Genomic DNA, 18869 nt, shown 5'->3' with positions numbered 1-18869 from the left:
AACGTCAATGGGTTTGTATGAGCTCAAGGACAAAATACAAATAATAAAATACAAAATACAAATAATACAAGACAGCCAATGTGGATTTGTTAAAAACTGATCATAACAAACCCATCCAGTTCCCTCCCTTGACACGATAACTAAGCAGACAGGAAGGAAGGATTTGTGTGATGTATCTTGACATTAGTAAGACATCGGACACAGGCCAACATGACGTTCTCATTAGCAAACTACAGAAATGCAGCATAGAAGAAGGGTCTCTGGAGGATGGTGTTCAACTGATCGAAGAAACTACATTCACACACCTGTTATTAGCTGTTTCCTGTCAAATTCAGAGGATATATGAAGTAAAGTCCTGTAAGGGTCTGCACTATTCAATATTTTAATTTATGACTGAGATGACAGAAAAGAGAACATTTATGAAATGTGTGGAGAACATCACGCTGTGGAGAGAGAGGCAAGTGTTTTGGAAGGTGGTGTTAGAATTCAAAAGAGCCCTGTGTGGGGAGACAATCCAGACCCAGTGACGATGCTTTGGTCGGGGGTCTGACCCTTCGTTGCACTGGGCCTGAGCTTGCCCGGCAACTGCAAGCCCGGCAGTTTGTTTGCCCAGCAGTGAAATGACACTGCTGCGCAGGAACCACCGAGGAAGGGTACAGAAACCAGTCCCTGAGAGCCCAAGGCAAGTGCTCCTGAGGAACGGCTGGCCCGTGCCATGGTGATCTCCCCTTACTTGGGACGCCAGGTAAGGATACTTTGCTGGGAATTGAGTCATACCTATTATATAGATTATACGGAATTTTGGAATAGAAGCAAAATAGTCCCCACTCGCACGGTGGTGTAATTGTTATCCGCTTAATAAGTGCCTTATCCCAATAAACCTCACTTTGCACCTCGGACTCGGAACCTTATTCCTTCAAGGGGTAGATAGCGGCAGGGAGTCTGATCGTGACACTCTGACAAATAGGAAAAATGGTCAGCAATTCCTAAAATGTAAGGGTCATGGAGAGACTGCCACAGCTTATGGAAAGCTGTCATATGAGACTCTTCATGGACAGCTTCTTCCTTTACTCCCTCTAAGTCCGGTTTATGGTGCATGTTCTACTTTATTGCACAAGACAACATGGGAGCAGATGACCATTCTCCCATTTCATCTTTACAGCAGAAGATTGGACTAACACCGGTAGGAGTAAGAGAAGACTGAGGCTCTGAGACTCTTCCATTGCTGGCGTATGCTCTGCACCCCAAAATCCTAAGATATATGCCAAAGATACAAGACTCTGTCTCATACAGATTTCTCTTTCTACAGATTTTCATACTACAGCTGAAAAGTTGGCATGCGGATGACAATGTTAACATCTACGGTTAGTGGTCCTGACTGGACTCTAGACAGCTGTGTCCCTTAGGAAATCACAGGACATTTCCCTGGTTCTTCACTGAGTTCATCAGTTGCCTGCTGAAACCCAAATTCCAATACAGAAAGACTAAGATAACTGTGTAACTTCCAACAGTCATCTGGGGTTATTTCCTAACAAGCATTTACAACTTAGAAATGACAGCACCACCCCTTGTATCACATAGTTACAAATAAGGTCCTCATCTTCTAGAATCAGCACCCTGGGTTAACGTGAGGTGTGAAGGAAAACAAGCACTTTTAAGCCACTCTGCCTTCCTTTTCTTCCCTAACCACCAGGAACAAGATGATTGAATTTTCCAGGATACAATGAAAAGTTAGATTTAACATATTTTTGTTCTGGAATTTTTGCATTACTCTGTCCAACCATGAGTCTCATCCACTCATCTGTCGCATATTCAATCACAGATGCAAATGACATGCACAGATCTTGTTATTAGCAAATGGCTTTGTTATTGCTTGGGGTCACTTTATATTGCTCTAACAGATAGGCCTTGCTACTAAGACTATTTTTCCTGCTCACCTGCTCACCAGGTTGGCCACGGCTCCCTGGTTCACCCTGGAAAAACAAAAGCAAAACTTTAACTTTGCAAGGACCCAACCTGTTGTAAGAACACTTTCTCATTAGTAAAGTGTGTCCCCTATTGTCCTGGCCCATGTTGTTCTACCTACTTCTCATAAGGCACGAAATTGCCTTCTTCATGGCTTGGGAACCCAGACCACAGGGAACCAACACAAAGGCCAGGTCAGATCTCCCTACGCATGTAGACTTGAGAGAGGAGCATCAAACAGGGTTTGGTACTTTGGAACACCATGAACTCTGAAAGCCAATGAGCCGCATCTGCTCATCCTTTTATGCCTCCAAATTCAGAGGAATCTTACTCTCCTTGCTTCCGTACAAGACCTTCCCAAACCACACCTTGATTGACTCAATGGTTACAGCAAACTATGAAATTAAATTCCTTACCTTAGAGCCAGCTTTTCCAGGAAAGCCTTCCTCACCCTTTTCACCTTGTTCTCCCTGCAGGGAACACAAGAAGTTAATATACAAACTCCTCTGGTAGTGCAGCATGTTTGCAGGCAACGGCGAGGAATATTTTGACTCAGATCCTCAGTACCAGCCTGAGGATGTAAATGAAGCCATGTGAGAATATGTTTCCTGGAATGTTTTTCCATTCTAGTGCTGTTTACAATCACATCTCTAGCACCGATCACCCCACTACAATATTTCTGGAATAACACAAAGTCAACCACTGTTACATTAAAGATGTCCATAGTGAATTACCTGAAAAACAAAAACTCCATTCAGTTTCTCCAAACTATATGTGGTTAGAAAGCCTACATTATTTCTGTAAAGAAAAATAAATAATTGGGGGATTGGGACCTTGGCCACTGGGCCTCTTAGGTAAATACTTTGAAACTGATCTTTCAGTGTGGGTGATGTCAGCATGGAGAGCAGAGACTGCAGTGGATTACGAGCTGAAACTTGCTACATAGCCGGGAAGTGCAGTAGGTACCACGCAGGGCTGTAGATAAAATCCAAAGTTTATTTAGCCTCAGAAATTTGTTAAAGGCTCCAAATTCCTCACCTTTATTCATCAATAAATGGGAGCTGGGGAGTCTGCTGACCTGGGCTCAAGCACTCGGTGCACTCAGTTGAGAGAGGTAAGTATAAATGTAGTGTGTTATTGGAACAAGTACGGGTCATAGTGCTCAAGTATCAGAGAGAAGAAGACCACTCCCAACGCAAACCAAGGCAGTAGATAGTTAAGAGCTGTTGTCTGTATTCCAACATAGTGTCATCATCCCCAAAGCCTAAGCTTAGCCTTCATAGTCAAAATATGGCACATTTCTTTGACATTTATTTACATAGTGATGGCAAGTCAACCAGAGTATCTCCTACCTCTAAATCTCCTATCTCCCTTCTCCTACTGCAGAGACAGCACAGGAAACAACTCTTCCCAGTCTGTCATTTGTAGAACCTTTCAAATGGGGCATAAGTAGTAGGAAATAATGAAGAACTGTCTTTCTGCCACACAGACCTACAGAAGCTTTAGGGGGATGGCATCTCTTCCTTCCAGCCCTTCAAGGAGGAAAGAAAGGAACGCCTTTGGAGCCTGCCACATTTTTTTCTTCTTCTTTGTGCCTTGGACACATGCCTTGACTTGCCATTGTCACTGGCTTTCCTGAGTGACAGTAGAAGCTTCTCTGTTTGCAATGCTCAGCTGTGTTTGCCAAACAGGATGCAGTAGTTGAAGACTGGAAGACGATCTCTCATCCCTGCTGTATTTACAACCAACTGAGTCATAACGACTCAGTAGAGTACAATCACACCAGCTGACTTGGCCCTGGAGCTTCACGGGTGGCTCAGTGATGTGGGATTGGTGAGGTGTGTTTGGCTCTGGAGATCTGCTCCCCTTCCTGCTTGCACATGCTAGCTCACCCAGAATAAGCTGCCCAGCTAAGTAGCTTAATACCAGTTTATGTGGTGTCACTTACCTTTTGACCGGGAAGCCCAGGAAGCCCATTTAATCCATCTTTGCCACGCAACCCCTAAACAAGAGAAAATCATAAGCTGTAAGCACCTGTTCTTTAAATCATTAACAGCAAGCTCAGCATAAGCACGCTCAGTTTGTCCCTCTTGCCACTGACCTAAGTTTAAGAAAAGAAGAGCCACCTCATGCATTTTGTTTTGACTTTTTCCCTACTGTGACTCAAAATATACAAAAGTTCTCACAATGCACATACCTGCTCGGCCCTTTTTCCAGTGTCCCAGTTTTGGTGAACGACCACTGGATGTCAGTGTTGTTACAAAGAAACAACAGTACAGAGCTTTTATGCACTGTGGATTCTTAAATAACTTTAAAAACTACATTTTTATTTATCATTCTCTATAAGTCTCTATTACCTGTAGCTATAAAGATTTTTTAAAGTCTGTTTCTCCTTTTAAGTATTGGTAATTTCTTATACAATACAGAGACTCCTAAAATTAAATTATACAATACATAGTGACAGAATTGTTCAGCAAGATAAGAATTAAAATCACTTCCTCTAATGCATTTAAAATGGCGAGAAAAAGTTTTGTTCCCTTTTTGAGTGTCAGTCAACCCCCAAACATTGCAGGTTGTAGGTGGCACTTCTTAATACTAAGTATTTAATAATTAACCTTTCTTGACTTAACAGCCAACAGAAATTGATATGCTTTGCTAAATCTGAGATTTTAATTTCAGTTCTTTGGCCTAATTCAGGAAACTCCAGGTTTGGAAGAACAATATCTTGCCAAATGCAAAATGACTTTTGAAAGGCATCCTACAAAGAAAACATCATGGTTCCAGTGTGTAGGAATAGTGGAGCTGCATCTGGTAAAATTCTTGTTTGTAAAAGGTGTCAGATGCTAATGTCTTCATTAAAGGCAGACAGTGTGGAGCCCACATTAAAACTTTGCGTGCACACAAGCCACAGGAAAGGAGGCAAAGACTTGAGAATGAAAGTATCTGAAGTCAAGGAGAGCATGGAAGCAAAGGAAGCAGTTCCTCAACACTTACAGGTGGTCCCGGTGGTCCAGTTTTACCAGAAACTCCAATCTCTCCTGGCAGTCCCTGAAAAATGAAATCAGAAGAAAAAAAAAAAATCAGTATTTCTGTCCTTTGCAGCAACCCCACTGGAGGTTGCTGCTTTCAATTTAAATGCAATTTTCCCTTCCACGGCAGTCAGGTCTCTGCTGTAGGGAGTCCTATAAACATTGACTTATCCCCAGGTAGCGTGAACGTGGTTCCAACGCTTGGCACAGAGCAGCTGTCCTCTAGGACCAGCTGTGGCTTTTCAGTGAGAAAATATAAGAGAAAACACACATTGCCAGAGGCCCTGACTCAGTTCCCACTGAAACCCATGACCTAGAATTCTCCCCAGCTGTTTTTTTTCTTCTCCTTGATACAAAACAAAAAAAAACCTAAGCTTGTTTTCTTACTGGTGATCCAGGTGGTCCAGAGGGTCCAGCAACGCCTGGGGGCCCTGGAGGTCCCTGTAAGAGAAGAAGCAAAATCAGTTTATCAAACTCTTTGGTAGTGGCTGAAAGCCTCAGGTCCTTCCCTGTGCAGTCGGGGCCCTGTTTGAAATGGGCAAAAGCACTGAGCTTTATTTCATTAACTTCTACCAAAAAAAAAGCAAGATGCCAAACTGAGCTCCAAGGGAACCATGCTAATGAGCAGAAAAGGATCTTCTGCTTAAGCCACTCATTACTATTGCTAAAAGGTGAGCTCCATCCTCCACTGCAGTATAAGAGACGCAGGAGTTGAAGGCCATCAATGGTAACATACAACACAAAGCTCGTCCAGTGGGATTCCTTGTAGCATCCAGCCTAATTTAATCTTGATTATCGTTGTTTCAAACTGAACAATTTACCTTTGCAAAAAGATCTCTGAAGTAAGTGATGAATAGAACTGGCTTGTGGTTTAGACTTTTTTTTTTTTGAGGGGTGGGGGTAAAAATATAAATCCAAGAGTATGGAGAAACAATGTAGTGGATCAGGTGTTTTAAAACAAATGCACCACCATTTTAGTGCTCTACATTAACCTTGTTGATAGTAAAAGGTCCTCACAAACTCATACTTCAAGGCACACATTCAGTTGGAAATACCCTAACAGTCTTTCTTACTCATCTCGCTGCAACAGCTGTTTCTTTTAGGGAAAATATCCTCTCAATAGCCATCCGATTTTCAGAGGGATTTATTTTTGTGTATTGAGCAAATTGTTAAATTTGGCTTCCTAGCTGAGAAATTTGTTTCCATACTCGACAAATCTTAACAGGTTGCCTGAGATGCAGAAGTGTTTGTTACTTCCAGCTTTCACTGAAGATAAGATTTCTCCTGTGCTCAGAATGAAGCATGTGTTCATTCATTTTTTGGATCATAGAATCATAGAATCATTAAGGTTGGAAAAGACCTCTAAGATCATCGAGTCCAACCGTCAACCCAACACACCATGCCCACTACACCATGTCCCTAAGGGCCTCATCTACACGTCTTTTAAATACTTCCAGGGATGGTGACTCAACCACTTCCCTGGGCAGCCTGTTCCAAGGCCTGACCACTCTTTCAGTGAAAAAATTTTTCCTAATATCGAGTCTAAACCTCCCTTGGCGCAACTTGAGGCCATTTCCTCTCGTCCTATCACTTGTTACTTGGGAGAAGAGACCAACACCCACCTCGCTACAATCTCCTTTCAGATTCAGGACCTAAGCAAACAACCTGAAGATGGATGTGAGAAATGGATATATGACTGAGTTGAAATTTTACCCTGGCTGTCTCTTTCTGTCTTTCTAACACGATGATTTCATTCATTTTCAGTTTTCAACATAGGGGGAGTTCTGGTGTGTTTGTACTTGAAAAAAAAAACCAACAAACAACAAAAAACCACCCCCCTGCCCAAATCCTATGTAAAGAATTGAAACTAAGCAACTGATACAAGATAGAAAATGGCCAGTCAGCATTTTCTCTGCTAGTCCTGTATCACCATTCAATATCACAAAGTACAACTGTTGTGATTAAGGTGTTATGAGTCATGGATCAATATTAGCATTTCACATTTAAGGAAAAATGTAGCTGAAGAGAAGAAAACAGTATAAAAGAGTGAAGTCAAGGAGTTATTTGTGCCATGGTTTGACAGAGAAGGTAGCAGATAAGCAGTCTTTTTAGAATACACTTGTAAAATTCAGCCAGAAGAGAAGACAGCCTCTCACCAATAGATGGGGCAAAGCGACCAAAAAAGGGACCTGCAGATGCACTTGCCTCCCATGATCTGCTTTCATTGCAACTCAGAACAGACAAGGACCAACATTAGCATTTGTAGAGCGCCTCAAATGTGAGCACAACTAAAATATCACCAGAAATATGTGCCTTGGGATGAGCTGACGCTGCTGACATAATTCCTGGGGAGCCCAGTTTCTGCAGACATTGGTTCAGCTGCTATTGCAGGAGGGTCCTGCAGTTAGGGAGCTCTAGTCCCATCAAGAGACACCTGGTCAAGACCACCCATCACTTAAAAAAGGCTTTGCCATTCAAAGAAAAGAATCAACAGTCCAAATTAGCCCAGCACAAAAGAAAATACAACACTGCGGACACAACCGGATGAAGTGACCTTAGACACCAGGGACCTGGAAGTTCTGCTTGGCCCTACTCCACCTCTACAAGGATGGAATTGCTGAGAGGCCCTGCAGAAGGCATGGGCTCCATGAAGGGGCTTCCATGAAGAGTGGATGCAGTACTGGGAAAGAAGGCAAAGGCACCTTTAGAAAAACAAAAACAAACCGATTCAGTGACAGAGTGGTCTATGCATAAGTGCAGGAAAGAATGCAAAATTTATCTTTGCAGACTTTCCTTGCCAATTCCATTGGTTCCTCCCTAATAGCCTAATTTTGTTCTCTCTCTGTGCCAATAACTGAACCACCTCCCACCATCAAACACATATTCTCCATGGCCCTACAACAGGGAGCTTCTATCAAGAGGTAAAAAAACCCCAGCCAGGACCCCGCCTCAGCCCAAGCATCCCTAGGTATGATGCAAGTTACCCCAGTACAGACAGGGGTCAATCTGACCTAAAAGCAAAGTCTCACTCAAGCATCTGTCAGCAACCAGCATAATCCCTGAAAGACGAGGTCCTACCTCCTCCTCATTCCAACTACTTTCCCTGGTAACTCTTGATATTCTCACTATCCAAGACAATTTCTAATTATTCTCTTCAACTTTCTGTATTCTGGACCACAATAACCTTATGCAACCATAAGTCTTGAAATAGAAGCACAATGATCCTCACCCTAATTTGCCACCAATAATTCCGTTTCATCATTCTCCATCAGAGCAACCATTTGGGACATCACACCCAAGACTGGTTTACTCAGGTAGCTTCACCACATGTCGCATCAACAAATGTTGGTCCACCCGCTAATGGAAAGCTCTTCTGATAAAAGCCTTTCTGAGATGGACGTAGAAAGAACAGTTTTATGTAATGACCCCCAGTACCCCTGGGAGATGCACAGGATGCTGACAGCCTGCTCCAGCTGACTGCGTACACCAGTACATCTACTGTCCTACTGGATTTCTTGCTTTCTGCAGCCTGGGCTACAGCAAGTGACTGGGACACAGAGAAATAAAATGGCACGATCACATGAAAGTTGCACGATCACATGAAATACATCATAGCCCTCCCTTTTGCTACTGTCCAGAGCAAATCCGTTTCACTTGTATATAAATTTCTGTTATTGTAGCCCTTCTCCTGACTTCTGAGCATACTTCAGAGCAAGCACTACTATTTCTAAGTGTTTAGAAAAGACCAAACTGACAGAATTTATTTGTGATTAAAAAAAACCCATAAAGAACAACGGCAGGACAGCTTGTAATGCTTAACCCCAAAATCTCACGCCATCTGTTTTCTTTGCTTCCCTTTTTTAACTGAATCCAGGCTAAAGTACCTGATTTAAATGATCACCTTTTTCAGAGATCATTTGATGAATTATACAGGTGAGAGTCCCAAAGCCAGTCCCCAGTGTTGTCCCTTTAAAACTCTGATCTAGAAGAAAATAATCATGGAGTGTTTTTTTTTCTGGCTGGTAAAGACTGGGATGTGTGCCTCCTAAACGCTGAAGAAAAAACTGATATATGAAAACTTTATTCTAAAACAGGACTACGCAAAGTGCGTTTGGAAAACAAATGCAAAACATGGATCTTTTATCAAAATGTTTAAACCAAAGTATTTTCAAACTGTTGTTTTGAAACAAAAAGATTTCAAATGTTCAATAAAATCCAGAAGGTGTATAGAGGTGTGTGTTTGTCATGGGGTGGGACATCTTTAAAAACATTGAGGGGGATGGATTTTTTCAGTCTTGTGTTTCATCCAGTTCCATTCCTTAGCCAATGTAATGCAGGGACAGTTCTCAGGAAAGAAATCTGACGCTCTGCATATTGGAGGAACAGCTGTGCCTGTCCTCCAGGATCCACTAAAGGATGCTCTCCTCTTCCAATGTGTACTTTGCTGAAAGACAGGCTGGGAAAGGCAAAGCTATTAAGATCTAGGTCCTGCACTCCCTAAGGAAGCTCTGAAAAGGAACAAAAACCTTTGTCTCTGACTAGAACAGTAGGCTGCTTGGCCTAAATCTCTTTTCCATGAAAGAAGGGATGGTTATGTTTTAGACGGAAGTGAATAAATGCCATTCCAAGATGGAAACTGAAATCTGATGGCTTCTCCAGATATCTGTCTCTGGAGGCAAAGCTTGCACAGACATATTTTCTGTATATTATTCCATGCCAATGACTGGATTTCCTACACTATGAGAAAGACTTAGATAAGCCCTTAACCCATGTTCAAAACAGACTGTAGTCTGGGCTTTTTCGGCAGTGTGAACAAGAAGAACCTCCAGGACATGCAGCTTTACAAATGAGAAGAACCTCCGGGACATGCAGGAGCATCCTGTCTGCTGCCACAATGATAGCAAAATGCATCACTACGGTGCTGACAGCCTTTTCCCCTCCAGTGTCTGTGCTTGTCTCCTCTTCAAAACCAATTACTCCCTGAAATTTCACCTCTCAGAAAGTCCCCAGAGACCCTTCCTGTTGGCTTTGCACTGTCTCCCCTTTATTTCCACTTCTCTCCCATCAGAGATGAAGCTATTGCAGTTAGTTTTGTGGAGCAGTCCACGTGTCTCCCTATGTCCCTTGATACTCCAACTCTCCATTTCTCCTTTGCTGCATCTGAGTGGGTTCTGGGATCAGCTCCTCAAATCTGCTCTTCATTTCTCACCCCAGGCACTACACTATCCACCAGCACAACTACTGTGAATTATTTTCAGTAATGCTGCATTAGAGCACCATATTGCTGTCTCTGATTAAATCCTGCCTTACAAACCAAGACAAAGATAAGAGGATATAGAAAAAGGCTGTTGCTGATGACAATGAAAACCAAAAGCCTAAAGAGCCAACAGAGCTGAGCATTTACCTATGATGCATGCTCTATAGTCAGCTTCAGTGATAGTGCCATAATTCATAAGCGGATGAGGTCTCCAGTTATTTCACCAGGTGGCATTGTAATTGGAGTACCAACATTATTTTTAAAAATAAAGGTTTTTTCAACAAAAATTCTCTGAACTGTCTTTCCAGCTCTGTAAAAGTACTGAATAAAGTTGACTTTGTACATAGCAGTCTCTCCAGGAGAATTTCTAGCTTCCAGTGAAAGGCAGTATTTGTTTAATTTCATCACTTAGTGTAAGATATGGACATGATCTCTTTTGTCTACAGAGGAAGATTTATATCCCTATGTGTTCGCTTTGAGTTGGTTTACTGAGTCAGTGCAGCAAATGAGAAAAACAACAAAAAAAACTCCCTTATGGTCTTTCGTTTCAGTACTATTAGTGATCTGCACAGGTGAAGACTTTTTTATTCTTTATTTTTGTTAAAGGTATAGATCTTATTAAAGATAGCTCTGAGCAATATCTTCCAATTTCGAGCAGCACTGGCATAGTTTGAATTCAATCTGAGCTTTGCAGCTGGGGCCTGTATCCTTTTCTTACATTCTGCAGTATTAACTTGCATTATAAAAAGGATGTTAAGGACACCATGCATTTCAGAGGATATAATTTATTTCCTGAATTACTTAAGAAAGCTTGAGCTCACACCCTACGGACAAGTCTGTACTAATTAAATCACTCCCAGCCATGACCATAAAAGGTACAGCTTGTACAGGTCTTCCTCGCAGGTCTTGGTTATACCACCAGGTTTTCTAGCATAAGGCAAACCTCAATAATATTGCAAGTGTGAGGTATGGCGTTTTTGTTTAAAACTCAAAGAGTTTGACTTGTTTTGCTATCTCACAGGTGGACAGCATGTACCTGCTCAGCTCGGGGAATCTAGAGAGTGGCTTAGCAGACCATTTGTAGGTATCTACTTTAGGAGACCTTCAGGCTCCGATGATGATATTAACTGGATCTTCATCAACAATAGCTCAGACACCTGCACCCCCAACCTTAACCCAACAGGTGCTTGCATTCGGAGCTGAATCCCAGCCCTGGTAATTCAGTGATACAGTTCGGTTAGCACTGGGACATCAGCTCCCCCCTCTGCTGAGCCTGCGAACACAGCCTTCATGGCTCACTTAGTGTACACTGCCTAACTGCAGATCTCCTTGCTCCTCAGGATACCCCTCATGCCTAGAAAAACATTTGCAAAGGTACCTCATCAACTGCCTTCAACCCCTTCTCTGAACCCTTCCTATCAACAGATGATGGAATAGACAAGGTATACCGGGATCTGGGGTGACCATGCAGAAATGCACAGCCTCGTTGTTTCCCGTGCTTGGTACCCATCCATCTATTTCAACTGAAAGCGCTTTACAGAAATGCTCATTTTTCAGTCTGCATTTGAACAGCCTACTGCAATAGAAGTTTGGCCCGTGATTAAGGTTCCTGGAAACTAAAATAGTACAAATAAATAATAACAACATAAAAACATTATGAGTTTAGATGTCTGTGTCCTTACTGCAGGAAAAACATTCATATCCAGAGGGGAAATAAGACCCAGAGTGTCTACTCCATGGCTTACTGATGTTGCAAGATGCACCTTTTCTAAAGCTTACTGGAAAATAAATGCTCATTTTTGGGGGTGCTGACTGGACAACATGGAGCAAATAAGCAAATGGACTGGGTCACCACCACAGCTGATCTAGAAGGAAAAAAACATTTACAAATCTTTCTGGATTAAAATTTAGTTTGTGTTGGTGCGTGCAAGGAGAGAGGCAAAACTAGGGCTACCCTATTGTCACAAAACATCCCCAGGCTAGCTGAGAAGTTGCCTCCTAGCTGCTGCTTCAGGATTTGACACTCAAATTAACTTTCAAACGTGAGCACACCCAGTCAACGGTCCTTGAGAGTCGGATTGACATCATCTCAGCTGCGGTTCATCACTGGATCTGCTGACCCTGCTCCAGAGTAGCTCTCAGGCTGGTTCCCTTGCACAGCTTCTGTAGCTTCTCAGTTGGACTGAGCATGACTGCAACTGTTTTTCTTGACAAAGCCCAACAATAACTTCAGATGGTCTTTTCTATGTCTTTCAGCAACAATGTGCCTTCTAAAGCTCCTATATCCACTCCTTCCTTTTGTCCATACAGCTATCAATGGAGGGAATCAGGTCAGAAAACAAAAGTATATTTAAATTTAAAATAGCAGAGGAAAGGGAGTTATTTTGATTTATGTATGGCTAGCTCAATTCAGTTGGCCCTTAATGCCATGAAGATGAGATAGCACAGGAACAGGTGACACAGACTTCCACACGTGACTTGGAAGAATATCCATATAGCTACAGCATAAGAAAACTTTTTTTCTTCTTGGGTATTTTTGGGGCATAGTCTGATTAAGAAAAAAAAAAAAAGCTGATAAAGTGCTTAAAAGATCTAATGTCACAAAAAATGCGGTTAAGCTGAAAAGTAGTTTTGTCACAGACGGAATGTAAGCACTTTCTCCAAACAGAAATATGGAAATCTGCAGTAATATGTCCAGAACAGAGTGCCACTGCAAGAATAGGAACAATGTTTTTCCATTCTTACAATTAGTTTGCAGGAAAAGTCAATTTAAGTATCCCTCGATGGGGCTAGCATTATATGCGGTTTTAATTAACATAAAATTTGCTAACTTTATTTAGTCTGTGTGGAAAGGAAAATTACTTAATGCTATGTCAGCAATTTTCTCAGATACATTTATAAAATCGCTAACACATGCATATAGGTTTTTTTTAAAGTTGCAGGGAACTTGAGCTGAGCAAGTGTGACATTGTTTGGATGGAGAGTGTCAGATATCTTAGAAATAATGCATGGAGAAAAATCTTTCCCCAAAAGCGAGGAAAATCCTCTCCCAATGGTTCAGAAGGTTTGGGGGGACCTTTTAATGTTATCCAATGGAAAAAAAAAAAACCAAACAAAAACAACAAAACTTTTAAATCTGTTAGAATTACTGTCTTCATTCCTCTTGAAGGCTGCTGATGAAATACTTGCAAACCAGATACTATACCAAAGGAAAAAGTCTTAAAAATATGTAAACCCGTATCAAGTGGTGTTTCGCAGGGCAAGGTTCCCAGCTGGACAGAAGGGCCCTCACCTGCACAGGGTCGCAAACCCTTGGATTGCCTCTCTGACATCCTCCACAGACCTGTGGGCAGCTCATTACAAAACGTCTGCCACAGAAACCATTTCTAGATCGTGTTTCCTGGTTACAAGGGCATAGCTTGCCAGAGGAAATAAATGAAAAATCAGCATCTACTGTCTAGCAGTGTGCTGTTTGTTGCAATACATCACCAACAGCTGTAGTAATGGAGGCTCTACATTCCTGCCCAAAACTTAACCGATTATTGAAGCAAAATCCCAAAGCCAAAGACCTAGTTCATTCATTTATTATGGAAAAGGGAATGAATGAAATGCTCAGTTTTATCCTGAGTGGTCAGCTTAAAGTGAGGTTGCATCCTTCCTGCTTGAGGACATTCCCGCAGATATATTTCTTATTGCAGGGGTAACTCTACAAAGTGACTTGGGTCAACTGAATTTGGCTACAAAGTTAGCAAGAAACCAAGCCAGAAGCAAGTGTCAGTGTTATTATAACACAGGACAGAATGGGCTGATCCAAGGTGGAGCCAAATCCTCTCTGACGATTCTTAACATACACAGCACTACTTTGCCTTTATGATGTTACAGATGGTGCAATTTGGAGCACTAATTTGCCAAAAGCTTTAAAAAATAAGGAGCTAAGGGGTCATTAACTTAAGACGTCCTTCCTCACAGGGAGAATAAACATTTAGTTTTAAGCCCCTGTCTCTACCTTCCTCAATAAGCCTACACCTATCCCTCTATAACAAGTAGAAATGTGAATATCAAAGCCACAAAACCAGTCTTGTGCTCAAAGAAGTGTGCTTTCTGAATAGCAAATACCTTTTAAAATGCTTCTTCCCTCAAGACTGCAGCACAGGAAGTATATCTGCAATTGCTAATTCACACAGCCAACAATTAACTGAGACACTGTCCTAAATATTACAAAACACAAATCATTGCTTTCCCTCTGGAATGATACTGCTCTATGCACAAGCGATGGGGAAATCACATATAAAACACCTCCTTATATCCCTGTTCAAAGATGCTGAAAAACTGTAGAAAGTAAAAGTAATTGCTGCCAGACAGGCAGACTTCTCTCAATCACAACAGGATAAATTAGTTCAGCTCTTAAAGGAGAAACACCAACTTCAAAGACGGTGCAGATGAGAAGAGAACAAGGTCACGGCATGCTGCATTGTGGTTCCAAGTCACCTGTTGCCATAAAATATGTTTTTTCCACATATTATATGAAAATGAAGAAATCATCACTTACCTGAGGGCCGATCAGCCCATTGATTCCTGGGAATCCAGGTTCTCCCTTTTTACCCTGTGTGTTCAACAGAAGAGAATATATTAGACACCAGGGCAAAGACTGCTACTGGCTTTCCAAAGTCTTTCACCCCAAAACTGGTTCATCACCGTACACAAAACACGAAGGCTAGAAACGAAGGCAGCAGACACCATTTGGATGTGAAACTCCAGCTGTCTTTGACAGGTCTGTACGTCTCCGGATTGTGATAATAGCCCCCACAGACGAGGGTTGGTCTCATGCACATCTTGGCATCTCTTACACTCAGCAGTCCCACCTGGGTGCTGCCCAGAGAGGGTCAGAGAAGTCACAGTGCTGAGATGCAGCCGAGGGAGGTACCATGTGTAGACACATGCCGAGAGGCACTTTCCTTGCTACAGTCCAGCCCTTCACCCCTCCCCAGCAAAGCCAAGCAATGTCCCTTGTGTTCCATGCACTGTCTCATGCATTAAAAAAGAAAATAGTTAAGAACTCTGGTGCATGGATGAATATAAAAGATTCACAATCTCTAAGCCAGAAAACAGGAATCCAGGAGGCATTTCTAACTAGAGTTGGCATTACCACCAAGGGAGAGAGCTCATTCACTCCTCTGCAAGCAAAAAAAGATTCTCCAGAGGAACCAAAGAGCTTTGCCGGTGCAAGGGAAGGATAAGCCAGGACCTGGAGTATACCCTAGAGACAAGTTCACCTTGTGGCACCTATGTTCCCCATAGGTTTGACCTCAAATAGTTCACAATGAAAAAATCCTCCATAAGGAAAAAAGAGGAATAAAGGATGTAGTAAGGATGCCTGAAGCACTGGAGTTAAGGCAGAGGTTGGATTTGTTTCTGAACTCAAAGATGACTTGCTGTGATACTCTGGGTAAGTCACATATTTTGTGGCTCAGCTTTCCTGTAAAAAAATCTATCCTTCGCTGGCATGTAATAGACACTGAATCATTAATACTTCTCAGGGTGTTAGTAATATACTAGCAGGTCATATAAATATCTGAGAGACAAAGTGATTTTTCCCCGCCTCATTTCTACTTCTAACCCAAACTAATTTTCTTTTTAGAAGATATTATAATAAACTAAACAAGTTTCATGTCACTAGTGATGTGATTGGTCATACAGAAATATGAGACAGATATATAATTTTCCCTTTATTTTTATTTATTGAAATATGTCCAGAAACAATTTATATAATTTCTGCTGAGTAAAAAAACTAAAAACATCACAAACAAACCAAGTTTTCATCATATTTTCCCCAGTTTTGACTGATTTTCGTTAGCTGGTGTGACAGAATCTGATCTTTTCCTTATTTTTCTCATAACAAAAAAAGCAGCTGTTATACACAGAAGAATTTAAGAAGAAAATTAAAGGGGTGATTATAAGGTCCTCGGGTATCAGAAGAAGTTTGTAGTCATTTCCAGGAAATTATTTTTTTTCCATTTCCCTAATACCAATAAAAATTTGCATTAAATACTCAAGTACATGCACTATTCATGAGTGCTCCTTCTACTTTTTCAAAATCCATCACTTCTTCGCTTGTCAAAGCCAAAAAGAGCCCATTTTTAACCTGAAGGACTCATGTCACTGCATGATTCAACACAGGTTTTCTAGTTAAAGATGTTCTTTTTGCCAACTGCCAAGGCGACCATGCAAGGGACAGTTGCAAGTTAAAATACTCATTTAAATAAATAAATAAGCTTACGAATAAAGCATACAGGGTGCGGTGCGTGGGGCCAGACATGGGAGATGAGCATGACTGCATGCTCCTATCAACGTGGGAGCCATGCATTGAGGTGGCTGGTTCCACAGGTACAACACCGAGGCCAGCATCCAACACAGTGTAACCGATTCCTTCATGTCCCACCAACCTCGTTGGTCTGGGCATAATTATCACCCACCTTATACCTCCCCTTGCAATGTTTTTGCATCTTCTTAGACTTTAAGTCAGAGACTGCATTAAGGCAGGAATCTGATACATTTTTGATAACCCTTTGAAGGAGCATAATGGAATTAGCTCCCTAAGTGGTCACCCAGATATCGCAGGTTGGAGAGCATGAACACACGCTGTTGTGTACTCTATACAAAATCACAATGGGTGACACATACATTAGTGTTCAGGGTAACAAAACCCCAGTGAGCCTTGTAACCTTGCAAATGAAGAGATGCAAGTAGTACACGCAGGCCTTACTTTGGAGGTCCACAAGGGTGCGGCTTTAACAGCTTTAGAGCTTAAGGGTATTATCTGAACTGCTGCTTTTTGGAAACTTGGTCCTACCTGTAAAATATTACTTGGGGAACCTGAGGAAGGTTGTAGCAGCACCACCTTCTCCCCAAACCCATCTCAAAAGCCGAAGGAAGGATATATTTTGCCTCCTGTGATAAGCATATACTGATTGTTCTGTTTCCTTACTGATGGCCGGGCACGCTAATCTGTGGCAGCAAAGAGAGATGTGAAAGGAACCTACCCTTTCCTTGGGTATAATGCTGAGAAACTTCGGTGCTTTTCAAAACACTGAGAAACCCCTTAAAGCAGCATATAATTATACTGACAGAGAAGCTGACAGTGTAATTTAGCATTGTGAAGGGGGACATTTTGGCCACTCAGAGTTTAGCCAAAATCAAACTACAACAGATTTGCTCCATAATATTACAGCCTGTCTATAAAGTACAGAAACACTTGCTGGGAGAAATTATACCTATGAAAACGAAGCTAAGCGAAATGTCACATCACCTAATAATATGACAGAGAAAACCAGCAATTATGCTCTGGTACTTACAGTAAAAATCAGCTAAGTGTGTAAGAATGTGTACCCTTCGACTATATGAAATAGACGTTATTTTCCTTCGTCAGCAATTTGAACAATAGCACAGTTAAAAATGTGTGGTTTATTGGAAATGGATATATTTACCTCACTGACAATTACAGTTTCACTCTGGATTTAATCTACGCCATCAATCCTTTTTTCCTTCTTTTTTTCATTTGCTTACATTTCGATTTCTGCACGGCTGAACTTTGCCAGGGCAGGCAATGTCATCCGAACATTTCAAGCACCCACAAATATTTATGAACACAACCATCCATCGGAAAGATCTCTATCATACAGAAGACAGGAAACCAGGGGAAAATGTTGGCTCCACTCTGCTAGAGGAGAAATTTTGAAAGGTATCATAGCCCAAGACTGTTTCTCATCTTGCTGTCCAATAGCCAGAATGGTCATATACTTTCATAGCATGTTTTTCACTGAGTTTTGGCCCCAGGAACAGAAGTGGATTTGGTACCACGTGCATGGGAAGCATCCTTAATTGTGAATGGACATGACTGTTGATATAAATGCCAACTGTTTCCTCTGTAAGCTTGATGGGATACGAGGATTACCCCTTTCAGCCCTGTCCTTTTATCTCTACGTTACTAGAGAAGCCAGAAGAAATCCAGCACTGTTAATCAATGTTTGAGCTCCCTGAAGGCACCAGCCTTTTACAGTCTCCATATGTATTAGATAATGACAGTAAATTATGAAGTGAGAGCATCTCCCTAGCTTGAGGATGCAAATACCATCAGGGTTGGCCAGCTAATGGCTGATCATGGGGGCTGTTGTAACAGAGAAAAAAAAGGGTTATAAGGGCTTTTGGACATTGAGGGAGATTGCCCCCCCTTGGGACTGGCGTCTTCCAAAAAGTCTGGGCAAACTTATTTTCCTCTCTCTCCTGGATTATTTACACATCTCCCCCTGGAGATACCAATCAACTATCTCCTTCCCTTGGACCCTGCGAGTCTAAGGTGGTTCAAATCAAGGCAAGTCATTCATACACAGAGAAATAAGAGTTGAAGCAGTGTTGACAGCCCATTTCAAGTTGTGACTGGCCAGAACAGGAACATTATATACAACAACCCAGTTAGACAGGAGAGAGATGGGTCAAGAAGGGGACAGTCAAATACATGTATTTCTGTCCCGCCATCAAATGCACAAAGAAAGAGCTCAGCAGCCCTCCAGGGATCTGATAAATTTATGTCCCCCGTGACAGCTAACAGGGATAAACCTCTC

General features: G+C 41.8%; 1 protein-coding gene across 1 annotated transcript in view; it reads right to left on the bottom strand.

The window, feature by feature from the left end:
* Positions 1-18869, bottom strand: part of COL22A1 (collagen type XXII alpha 1 chain) — a 213554-nt gene that overhangs the window by 60619 nt on the left and 134066 nt on the right. Inside the window, exons 23-28 of the mRNA XM_075141117.1 lie at positions 14801-14854; positions 5382-5435; positions 4960-5013; positions 3914-3967; positions 2382-2435; positions 1938-1973 (exon numbers count right to left, since the gene is read on the bottom strand). Coding sequence (XP_074997218.1) covers positions 1938-1973; positions 2382-2435; positions 3914-3967; positions 4960-5013; positions 5382-5435; positions 14801-14854 — 306 coding nt within the window. The remainder of the gene's footprint in view (positions 1-1937; positions 1974-2381; positions 2436-3913; positions 3968-4959; positions 5014-5381; positions 5436-14800; positions 14855-18869) is intronic.

The sequence above is a fragment of the Calonectris borealis genome, chromosome 2, assembly GCF_964195595.1.
Source record: "Calonectris borealis chromosome 2, bCalBor7.hap1.2, whole genome shotgun sequence".
Taxonomy (NCBI): domain Eukaryota; kingdom Metazoa; phylum Chordata; class Aves; order Procellariiformes; family Procellariidae; genus Calonectris; species Calonectris borealis.
Note: the sequence above shows the minus strand (reverse complement) of the source record. Positions and strands in the feature narration are given on the sequence as shown.